Below are 12437 nucleotides of genomic sequence, written 5' to 3' on the forward strand. Positions count from 1 at the left end.
GGCAAGAACGTACATAGAAGGGGTACAACTGCAATGAAATAACATGCTTTTCATAACCAATCCCAAAGCCGAACCTTTTTTGTGTGTATTAATCTAAATGCTTCTGCATGCACATGTGTCTTGTAAATAGCTTTGGGATCCTTTAGGGTGAATGGCAGCAGACAATTGGAAAATTGTTAACGGATATGCTAGTAGGTCTGTGCACACATATGCATATCTTATACACATATTCACTGAAAGCAATAATCTGGGAAATTAGCAATACTGTACAGTGGTACCTCTGGTTACGTACTTAATTTGTTCCGGAGGGCCGTTCTTAACCTGAAACTGTTCTTAACCTGAAGCACCACTTTAGCTAATGGGGCCTCCTGCTGCCGCCGCTGCCACTGCACCACCGCCACGCAATTTCTGTTCTCATCCTGAAGCAAAGTTCTTAACCAGAGGTACTATTTCTGGGTTAGCGGAGTCTGTAACCTGAAGCATATGTAACCCGAGGTACCACTGTACACTGCTTTGAATCTTTACTGGAGACAACTGTGTGCACATAGATAGGGTTGCATTGGCTATGACATGACAGCCATTACATAACAGGAGTTACAGGTGGAGAAGCTTCCTGGGGCAGTCTGAGCTGTATCACTTAAGCGTTATATCAGAGATTAGTCGAGTCAAAAGAGCATCTCTATTCTTAATGTTTTTATGGATACTTTTTGCTAATTTTATTCTTATATTTTCATTAAAACTTACATATTTTTATTTAAGTGTTCATAAATACGTACAAATAAAATAAAAATACGTTCCGTTTTTAGCAAGGTGCTCTCACCCTCTCTGGGAAAAAAGAGTACAGCTTTGCCCTCTTAAGAAATGCAAAAAGGTGCTTGATTTAATTAAGGCAATATATGCTTGCCAGCTGGGAATCATTAACTCAGAAGGATAAATTAATGATGGAATTATAGGCACTGCTTACATTAGATATGGCACTGGACCTAAGTTAACTGGGGGTAGGATGCACAGGAGGGGGGGAATCAGTTCACTTTTAAATAAAAAGGACACCATTACATCTCATTACTCAACAGATGGTGACACCTCTGTTAAACATCATCCAGTCCTATATTTAGCGGGCATTGGCAACACACCCTTATACATGTTTACTCAGAGGTAACATCACACTGAGTTCATGGGGCTTACTCCTTGGTAAGTGGGATTGCAACCTTAATCATCTTCCTTAGACGTGCGGGCAGGAAGAATGATTCTACTTGCCATCACACATACACAAGGCTCTTTGGCTGATACAAGCAGATGAAATGGCTGTTTGGAACAGAGCGGTGCTAGGTAAACTCAGTATTTTCTACCAACAACCACTGCTCTTCTTGGCCAGGAAGACATTTCATGATAGAGCTGCCACCCAGCTGCAAATGAAGTCCAACAGAAAGTAGCCCCAAGACCTTATGGGGCCAATTCAGTTAGTAGGATTGTACTACCGACAAAATAGGTGAGATTAGGGGCTAATTTTACATTTGTTATAATCAAGAAACTAGTTATGAAGCATAAAGTTAAAGTCATAATAAAAAAAACACTGAGATAATTCATTGTTTGAACACTCTAGAGTACCAGAAAAGTGCTATTACAATTTCCCACCACTAAATACATATCCATTTCAGAGTACTTTGTACTTCAAAAGGGATGCATAAAGCCTCCAAGGAACAAACACTTGCACTCCCTGCCACATCCAACCACAACTACCACAATTATATATTCAAAAGCACTGGAGTAAACAAACTTTCTGCAAAACCAGCTGTTTCAAAAATACACGGGGTCACCTAATGTATACACCAGGAAAAAATGCAAAAAGGTACAGCCAGCCCCCCAAACCCAATTAAAAGTGAAAAGAAATGTTTATTTCTACTGTGGATTCTGGCCCTGTATAAGCACAACCAAGACTGTAATCCTATAAATGTTGGCCTGGAAGTTGAATTTTCTAGGATTGCACAGGGAAGCTCCCGATTCAAGCAACTATTCTATTGTCTGCTCCAGTGAGCTCAAGTTAGTAAATCCAGATAAAGACAATAGCTAGTTAATACCGGTAACTGCTGCCACATCATTCTGTTTGCACAACTGAAATTGGCCTGGTGAGGTCCTATTTGAAGAGTGAGGGCTCCACTTGGCATAAAAAACACAAATTTATTTCTTTGACCAAACTGTTTTGTTGGACTAACTCCAGTCCAATGAGAGTTTATAAACAGGTGCTTTAATCTCAATGGCCCACCAAGGATGTCAGAACTTACACACTAATGATGATATTTCTGGCACTGGGGATTTGTTTATTTTTTATGTCCATGATCTTTAAGCATTTGGTTCAAGCCTTGGTTGACAGGATGCTACTCTTATGTTTACACTTATCAGCGCAATCTCCAACTCCTCAAAAGATTCCATCAACAGTGTCTCCGAAAAACAATACACATCACTTGGGAAGACAGGCAAACTAATGCCAGTGTATTGGAAGAAGTGAAGATCACCAGTGTCAAAGCAATGATTACTCAACGTCAACTTTGTTGGACTGGTCATGTTGTTCGGATGCCTGATTATCGCCTGCCAAAGAAACTACTCTATTCTGAACTTAAAAATGGAAAGCGTAACGCTGGTGGTCAACAAAAGAGGTTTAAAGACTTTCTCAAGGCAAATCTAAAAACATGTAGTATAAACATTGACAACTGGGAAACACTGGCCTGCGAATGCTCCAATTGGAGAACAGCCTTTACCAAAGGTGTCATGGACTTTGAAGATGCTCAAATTCAGGATGAAAGGGAGAAATGTGTTAAGAGGAAGGCATGTTTGGCAAACCCTCATCACAATCAACTCCCACCCAGAAACCTATGTCCCCACTGTGGAAGGATGTCTAGATCCAGAATTGGCTTCCACAGTCACTTATAGACTCACTGTTAAGACCATGTTCATGGAAGATAATCTTACTCAGCTATGAGTGATCACTAAAGAAGAAGAAGATGATGATGACGACTCAGGGGACAAAGTAAAGGCCAATGACAAAGTTAGCTTGGCACTGCCATGCCTAAAGACAGCACCACCACATAACAAAAGCCACCATTTCACATAGCTCTTAAAATAATCTGTTTGAAAATCTGATGTTATTGGGTGAAGCAATTCTGAATATACTTAAGAACTCCAGTTCATAACATGCATGCTACAAATCAGTGAAATTGCCCCATGAGTCCAAGTAGGGCTTCCATATATGTAGCAACACAAAGGGGAAATGCTAGCATCATATAGAAGTACAGCAACAGAAGTAGTGTGTACAAATGGACCCTGTACTCTGGCATTAGGGAAAATTCACTGCACACACAAGTACTTACATTCCACTGATACTCATGGAATGTAGGTATGTTTGCATTCCCACCCTGATCATGTTTACTTACATGTCCTAGAAGGACTCACTAGTTTCAGTAGAATTTGTCCTCCATGAGAAAGCACTTAGGTTTGTGATCTAAGTACTTTTATATAGCCAAAAATCAGACCAAGAAAGAAAGCACAAGAAGAAAGATTAGCAGAGACTTATAACAGCCTGAAACTCTGGGGTGAATTTTATCTGACAATTCCTTTAAATTAACCCAGATTAGTTCCAGCAGCTTCTCCACACAACTGCTGCTCCTCTCTTCAGAAGTTGCCTTGACTTACATAGCACAGCTGTGTGGCAGGTTTACTCACAGATTTATTCTTACAATATCCATATGGTTTTGCTTTCAACCATGTGGATATTAGAATATGGGAAAGCTGCCACACAAAGAAGTCTCAGAAATTGCATGGACTTTGAATGATTGGAGAGCACGTCCAGCCAACCAATTTACAAGGTTCAGTGGGCACCAAGTAGACTGAGACAAGCTGTCCCCACCAAACAGGCACTTTGTGCAGGGATGTGCTGAAGATCAGCATGTATTCTAACCTTGTAAGGTGCACAAAGTGTTAATGGGTTCTTAAAAATACCGAGTTCCCCTGCAGTCTGAATGTGTGTCCAACTTCACTATGGCCAACGCGTGAGGCAGGGGAAGTACACTAGGAGTTTATTGTCAGTAGGAATTTGGACTCAAAAGAAAATAGGCAGGACCTCAGTGGTATGCAATTATATGATAGAGGAGCAGACTTTTAAAGCCCTGGAGTGTTTGGTTATGCAGATGAGTAAGCGGCAGCTTTATCAGTATCATTATCACAAATCTACAAGTAGGACTATTGACATCTGTTAAGAAAATAGCACCCAAGGCTGCTTCAGAGCAAAATAGTTCAAGGATTTAGAAGTTTGCTCCTTGCCTATATATAAATGATGAAGTCAGAATCTGAAGACAGCAGTCACCCAATGCAGTAAAGAAGCCTTCACCCACCTGGTACCCTCTCAACTGCTGGACTCCAAATCCCATTAGCTCTGGCCAACATGGCCAGTGGGCCAGATATATGGGAGTTGTAGTTCAATAACAGCTGGAGGACACCAGGGAAAGATGCAGTAGATTAACCCCACACTTTTAAGTTTGCCCACAGTGATGTACATCTCACATAAGTATGGCTTGACCGGAGTTTGGGGAGTTTTCACCAAAGTCTAAGAAAAACTCTGCACCATTTCACCAGCTACATTATGCAACTGTGATGTGGAGAGTGGCCTACATAATTTGTGCTGGGGTAAGTCCAGCATTCTGTTCTTACAGTGGCCAACCAGATGTCTGTGGGAAATCCAAAAGCAGGACCCAAGCACAACAGCTCTCTCCCTTCCTGCAGCAGAGCAGCACTCTCCTCCTCCAGCAACTGCTATTTGGAAGCATGACTTCCTCCAACTAGGCAGAGCATAGTCCTCATGGCTAGTAGCCATTGATAGCCCTCTCCTCCATGGATTTGTCTAATCCTCTTTTAAAGCCATCACTGCCACCTGTGAGACAGAGTTTCATAGTGTAACTATGAGCTTCAGGAAGAAGTAATAGAGGGTGCTACTCCCAGCACTAAAATGTATTTTGATTCCCACTGAAAAGTCATATCAAAACAAAAGCGCAAAACAACCTTGACATCTCTCTGAACATGAAGCTTGTGGGACCACAAGTCCTTCTGGTTTTCTGGAAAGAAGCAGGGCACCCTTTTGGGCAGGCAGGAATTCATGCTATCTGCACTTAACATCTTCAGGTGATGTCTGGGACCCATGCACACAAATATTGCTTATGTCTGTTACCTCCAAGGAAAGGGAGAAGAGACTCCACTCAAAGTTGCAATTTATCACCTTCTAAGACTATGGGGAAGGGGCTCTTTGTTTATTTAATAAGTTCATAGAGAATACATGAGGCTACAGACATAAGAGAATCTCCCATATGCCCATGGCATTGTACAGTACTCAGGAAACGTACAGGTGCTCAGGCACACTAAAGAGGTCTGAGGCTTCAGAACACCATAGCCAGGTAGAGCTCCCAAGCTGCATTAAGACAGTTTAATACATTCATTAGAAAGGGAGAATTTTGGCAGGTAAAGCTTTTTAAAACTGCAGTACCTCGATGGGAGAAGTTGCATCTAAATCCCTTTAATGCGTTCGGCACAGGAGCCCTGTTTCACACCTAGTCTGACAAATAGCCTCATAGGAGAGTATACCAAACCTGTACTCCAGAGCTTTCCAAACTTTTCATGTTGGTGGCACACTTTTTAGACATGAATCATTTCGCAACACAGTAATTCAGTTTTACTAGCAAACCAGAGGTTAAACCAACCCCTTTCCAGCCCTGAGGCAAGCATGGGGAGTGTTTGCATGACACACCTACACACTGCAGCTGACACACTAAGGAAGGGGTCAGCAAGGTTTATCTTGCCTGGGCCGGATCGGTCCCATGGAGATCCCTCTGTGGGCTGGATTTCGGGCACGTATGAGGTGATTTTTGCATGAGGTGCGCAGAAACGATTTTCAGTGTCTGCGCAGGAGTGAATTTTGGCACAGCGGAAGTGAGTCCCTGTGCTGCGCTGCGATGTGCTTCTCCAGTATCTTGGTTCAGGGGCGACTCATGGGCCGGTCAAACAACCTCCACGGGCCACTTCCAGCCCATGGGCCTTAGATTGCTGACCCCTGCACTAACTTGTCCCAGCACACAGTTTGGAAAGCTCTGCCATAATCCTGTGCACACTTACTTGCAGTGTAAGAAACTCAGAAATATAAGATAATTGCCAAATGGCACCTTAAACGGAGATTATGGTCACCACAACAGAATGTCTAGGCACCTTTTTTTGCAATGAAATTTATTATTATTATTTAGGGTTGCCATATTTTGAAGAGCAAAAAAGGGGACATTGTGATGACTCTCATTTTACATACCACTACTATATGTAGGCTATAGAAGCTGTGATCTACTGCTGAGGGGGGCAGGAGAAGAGGAAAGCAAGACTTCAACCACCAGTCATGTCTATGTCTCATCCAGAAAGTATAGACAGAGACATTTTGGCAAATTTAAAAAATCCACCCAGAAAAAAAATTTACCCCTGAAAAGGAGGGCATATCCTGGAAAAAGAGGACACACACCAACCCTATCATTGTTATTATTCCTTTCATTTCTTTACCACTTTATATTTTAAAGAAAAAAGTGGTTTACAACACATTAAAACATCAAATAAAGCAATCCAGAATAAAACCAATTCAATTCATATTCAAGCCCATATTTATTTACCTACTTAATTTACTGTAGATAGCTGTCCCATAGCAGAAGTACTCTAAGAGGTCAGTGTGGTATTATGGTTAGTGTATTGGACTAGGACAGGGGTAGGCAACCTAAGGCCCGGGGGCCAGATGCAGCCCAATCACCTTCTCAAAATGGCCCGCAGACAGTCCGGGAATCAGGGTGTTTTTACATGAGTAGAATGTGTCCTTTTATTTAAAATGCATCTCTGGGTTATTTGTGGGGCCTGCCTGGTGTTTTTTACATGAGCAGAATGTGTGCTTTTATTTAAAATGCATCTCTGGGTTATTTGTGGGGCATTGGAATTCGTTCATTATTTTTTTTTCAAAATATAGTCCAGCCCACCACATGGTCTGAGGGACAGTGGACCGGCCCATGGCTGAAAAAGGTTGCTGACCCCTGGACTAGGACCTAGGAGATCAGGATTCTAATCCTCACTCACTCATGAAGCTCATTGGGTGACTTTGGGCCAGTCACAGCCTCTTAACCTACTTTACAGGTTCATTGTAGGGATTAACTGAGGAGGGGTGTGAACTATGGACTTCTTGGAGAAAAAGGCAGGATATAAGTGCAATAAATAAGCTCTTATGTGCTCACCAGCTTAGGAAAGTTGGAGGGGCCAGCCAGATGGAGGTGTCAGCCACCAGCCTGGCATCCAGAGATCTCCACATGGTGGCAATTGAACCCACCCCAATTGCAAAACACACCTGGGGAATTTCAAATATTGCTTTACTTCTGAATAAATTCACATGGGTTCTGGCTTTTAGACTGAAATCCAAAAATACACTTACTAGGATAAAAATCCCATGGAATGTGTTCAGACTTACTTCCAAATATGTATATAGTCAAACTATGGTAACTGATTCTTCATTTTCTTTTCAAGCTGCACTGGCTCCCGGTGGAGTACAGGGTCAGATTTAAGGTGCTGATTTTGACCTTTAAAGCCCTTCACGGCCTAGGACCCTCGTACCTACAGGACCGCCTCTCCTGGTATGCCCCACGGAGAGCCTCAAGGTCCATAAATAACAACACCCTAGTGGTCCCAGGCCCTAAGGAAGTTAGATTGGCTTCAACCAGAGCCAGGGCCTTTTCAACTCTGGCTCCGGCCTGGTGGAACGCTCTGCCTCATGAGACCAGGGCCCTGCAGGATCTGATTTCTTTCCGCAGGGCCTGTAAGACAGAGTTGTTCCGCCTGGCCTTTGGCTTGGAGCCAATTTGATTCCCTCCCTCTCCCCTTTTTTTCCCTTTCTTTTCCTTCTCCTCCTGCGATGAGGCTACATTTTAATATGTTAATGTTCCATTCTTTTAATGTTGTATTTTATTTTTGTTTTTAAGTTGTAATCATTCATCTTGTTTTTATTATTGCTTGTAAGCCGCTCTGAGCCCAGCCTTGGCTGGGGAGGGCGGGGTGTAAATAAAAAATATTATTATTATTATTATTATTATTATTATTATTATTATTATTATTATTATTATTTTAGGGATCACACCTTTTTAATGTTGTGACAAGCAAGAGAAAGCTCAAGGTTTAGTGCTCTAAAATGAATCCTATCCATAATCATGAAAAAAATGTTTAGCATGTATACAGTCATACCTCAGAAGTTGAACAGAATCCGTTCTGGAAGTCCGTTCAACTTCCAAAGCGCAGCTTCTGATTGGATGCAGGAAGCTCCTGCAGCCAATCGGAAGCCGTGGAAGCCCCGTCGGATGTTCGGCTTCCGAAAGAACGTTCAAGAACCGGAACACTCACTTCCAGTTTTCAATCGTTCGGGAGCCGAAACCTTCAACTCTGAAGGTGTTCGGGAACAGAGGTACGGCTGCATAGTGAAGACCATCAAGCCTATCAAGAAAGAAGGATCAGAGAAGGATTGCTCAACAGCACAACTTATTTAGGACAAGAAAATGGACTTTTCTACACAATAGATCATTATCAAAAGAGACAGTGGTGACTATTAGCATAGGGTGTTAAGACAAACCTTGTGGAGAGCATAGGTTTTTCAACAGCTATTACCAAAAATAGAACATCCATGTTCAGAGGCAGTAAAGCTCTTTCGTCTGGTACAGCAGAGCTCTTTTATGGTTGTAATTCATTAGTTGCTGTCTCAAAGAAAAGTCTATTCCTCTACCCTCAGACGTTTTTGTAATCCGTGCAAAATGTTTCTCAAAAAAAGGAAGAAAATTGATACATAGTTTGTAGGTATCTTTGCGTACTGTTTAAGTATGTTTCTATCTTGCAGAAACAAATACACACAAACACCTGAAAATGGTTACAGTACTACTATGCTGAAAATGGAAGTTGAGGCATGGGCAGTAAACCCCCTTTTCAAAATAAAAAGAACACACATACACCATATTTAATTTCATGACAGCTATGTGCAATTTTATTATTTTCTGTTTTGCAAGCAAAACTTCAGTGTAACTATGTCAGCACCCACAACTGATTTGAAACATGTATCGGACCCTCCCCATGGACACATGGCTTTTAAGTGCAGCATGTTGTAATGAGGACATTGGTAGCGGCTGCAGCATAATGGCAGGAATAATAATTAGTATTACCACCTGGGAAAAAGTGCATTCTGCAAAACGTGTTAAGAAAGCAAGCCTTTCTCAATGGGCTTGCTGGAAGCCCCCTTGGTCCAAATCTTACAACTGTTGTGAACTCAGTAAGTGGCCCTTAGGCAAGCCACTCTTCCTCAGCCTTTTCCCACCTGCAACAGTCAAGATAAAATAGCTGGCCTATGTATTACAGGGTTGTTGCATACAAAGCAATGTGTACAAAACTCTACACGTGCTCCTTATCCATATGAGACATGCACAGACCCTTTAGCAGCAATGGGAGTGGGGACCTTAAGAGCATGCTTGGTTTTGATCATTTTATCTGTGGGTCAGAGAAACTTAAACCTTCTGCTAGTAAGCGGAATATATACTCTGCATCCACAGTGAAGTGTAAAGCAACAGTTAGAGGACATTACCCCTACAGTAAGAGTTTGAGGGCACAGCCCTGTTCCAAAGAGGTGATGTCTGGGAACCCAGGAACACAAATATTGCTTATATCTGTTACCTCCAAGGAAAGAAAGAAGAGACTCCACTCAAAGTTGCAATCTATCACCTTCTAAGACTATTGGGGGGGCCTGTTTGTTTACTCCTTAAATTCATAGAGAATACATGCGGCTACAGACATAAGAGATTCTCGCATATGCCCATGGCCTTGTACAGTACTCAGGAAACGTACAGATGCACAGGCACACTAAAGAGGTCTGAGGCTTCAGAACACCATAGCCATGTAGAGCTCCCAAGCTGCATTAGAAAGGGAGAATTTTGGCAGGTAAAGCTTCTTATAACTACAGTACCTTGATGGGAGAAGTTGCATCTAAATCCCTTTAATGCATTAGGCACAGGGGCCCTGCTTCACACTCAGTCTGACAAACAGCCTCATAGGAGAGTATACAAGCCTGTACTCCAGAGCTTTCCAAACTTTTCATGTTGGTGACACACTTTTAGACATGCATCATTTTGCAATGCAGTAATTCAGTTTTGCATCATTTCATGACACAGTAATTCAGTTTTACTAGCAAACCGGAGGTTAAACTAACCCCTTTCCAGCCCTGGGAGGAGCGTGGGGAGCATTTGCACAACACACCTACACACTGCAGCTGACACACTAACGTGTCCTGACACATAGTTTGGAAAGCTCTGCCGTAATCCTGTGCACACTTACTTGCAGTGTAAGAAACTCACATAGATAAGCTAATTGCCAAATGGCACCTTAAACAGAGATTATGGTCACCACAAGAGAATATCTAGGCACCTTTTCTTGCAATGAAATTTATTATTATTATTTAGGGTTGTCATATTTTGAAGAGCAAAAAAGGGGACACTGTGATGACTCTCGTTTTAAATACCACTACAGTGGTACCTCGGGTTAAGTACTTAATTCGTTCTGGAGGTCCGTACTTAACCTGAAACTGTTCTTAACCTGAAGCACCACTTTAGCTAATGGGGCTCCTGCTGCCGCTGTGCCACTGGAGCACAATTTCTGTTCTCATCCTGAAGCACTATTTCTGGGTTAGCAGAGTCTGTAACCTGAAGCGTATGTAACCTGAAGCATATGTAACCCGAGGTACCACTGTACTATATGTAGGCTATAGAAGCTGTGATCTATTGCTGAGGGGGGCAGGAGAAGTGAAGAGGAAAGCAAGTCTTCAACCACCAGTCATGACTATGTCTCATCCTGAAAGTTCAATGAGCAGGAATTGCTCCCCATTAGATGCAATAATAATAATAATAGTCATTTGAGAGAGCTTTCCCATACCCAGCTTGAACCCATGACTTGGGACAAGGGGGCCTGACGCCATGAGGAGAAAAGGGAGGGGAAATTCTTCCCCTTCTTCATCTTCTCCTCGTTGCGTTGGGGGAGGGAGAGAGAAGTCAGGCGTTTTGGGTAATAGGAAGCACGAGAGAGAAGTTTTAAAGGACTCCAAGCAGAGGCTGAGAAAGGAAGGGGGCGGGATAAGAAAGCGAAACTGAGAGACGCTGAAACGAAAGACGCCGCCCGTCCCCCCCCCCCAACCAACCAAGTGTTTCTGTCAAACAAATAGGGTTAGGTGGGTGAGTGGGGAGGCACTTACTTGAGTTCCATTTACCACGACCCCTGACATCTCTGCCCCCAAAATGTGCTGCCTCTCTCTCCCCACACGCCCCACTCAAGGGAGAGGCAAGACTCCTGAGGGGACTTTTCGCTTCTCCTAAGGTGGCCGCCCCTGGTGGGCTGAGGGGAAGGAGCGCGACGGGCGGGGGAGGGGGGAGGAAAGAAAAAAAAGGCGCGAAAAAGAGCTCCTCAGCCTTCCCCAGCTGCGCCTGCAATTAAATGCCCTGGGAGGAAGCCCAGCTGTCGTCAGCTGATCCCGAGGCGGAAGAGCCCGTGTTAACTGACGCCGCGCGCTATTCCGGGTTCCTCACGTGAGCGAGGCGAGGGGCCTCTTGCGCGTCGACCCAAAATTGTCGGGGGCTGAGGTGGGATGCAACTTCTCCTCCCAGGATGAGCTTACCTGGGAGCAAAGAAGCCCCTCCCAAAGACTGCCTTTTTTTTCAAACTTGGGTGCCCAGATGTTGTTGATAATTTTTATTAATTTTTCCTCTTTTATTAAGTTTTCATTTTACAATCTTTAAATACATCCTTCCTGGATTTTTCACTTTTTTTGGCTCATATGAGCTAATCGGCTTCCTTCCCTCCCTCCTCAAAAGTAAAGGACCCCTGACAGTTAAGTCCAGTCATGAACGACTCTGGGGTTGCGGCGCTCATCTCGCTTTACTGGCTGAGGGAGCCGACGTTTGAAACGTCCGCAGAGTTTTTCCAGGCCATGTGGCCAGCATGACTAAGCCGCTTCTGGAAAACCAGAGCAGTGCACCGAAATGCTGTTTACCTTCCCACTGGAGCTGTACCTATTTATCTACTTGCACTTTGACATGCTTTCGAACTGCTAGGTTGGCAGGAGCTGGAACAACGGGAGCTCACCCCGTCGTCGGGATTCGAACCGCCGACCTTCTGATCGGCAAGCCCTAGGCTCAGTGGTTTAGACCACAGCGCCACCCGCGTCCCTCCCACCTTATGGTTGCATTAATTCTTTATTGTGGTTGCCGCAGTCACACCTCTTCCTGATTACTTTATATCATTCCAATTAAGCAATTTTTATTCATTTTTCAGTTACAATCCAATAATCGCCTCACTATAACAATACCAAA

The 12437-nt window shown here is 43.3% G+C and overlaps 1 protein-coding gene across 1 annotated transcript in view; it reads right to left on the reverse strand.

Annotated features, from left to right (window-relative positions):
• The window catches only part of LRMDA (leucine rich melanocyte differentiation associated), a 733109-nt gene extending 721531 nt beyond the window's left edge, over positions 1–11578 (reverse strand). Inside the window, 1 exon segment of the mRNA XM_081913871.1 lies at positions 11324–11578. Coding sequence (XP_081769997.1) covers positions 11324–11353 — 30 coding nt within the window. The 5' untranslated portion in view covers positions 11354–11578.
• Between the last annotated feature and the right edge of the window lie 859 nt (positions 11579–12437).

Source organism: Podarcis melisellensis (genome assembly GCF_964234715.1).
Source record: "Podarcis melisellensis genome assembly, chromosome: 5".
NCBI classification, from domain to species: domain Eukaryota; kingdom Metazoa; phylum Chordata; class Lepidosauria; order Squamata; family Lacertidae; genus Podarcis; species Podarcis melisellensis.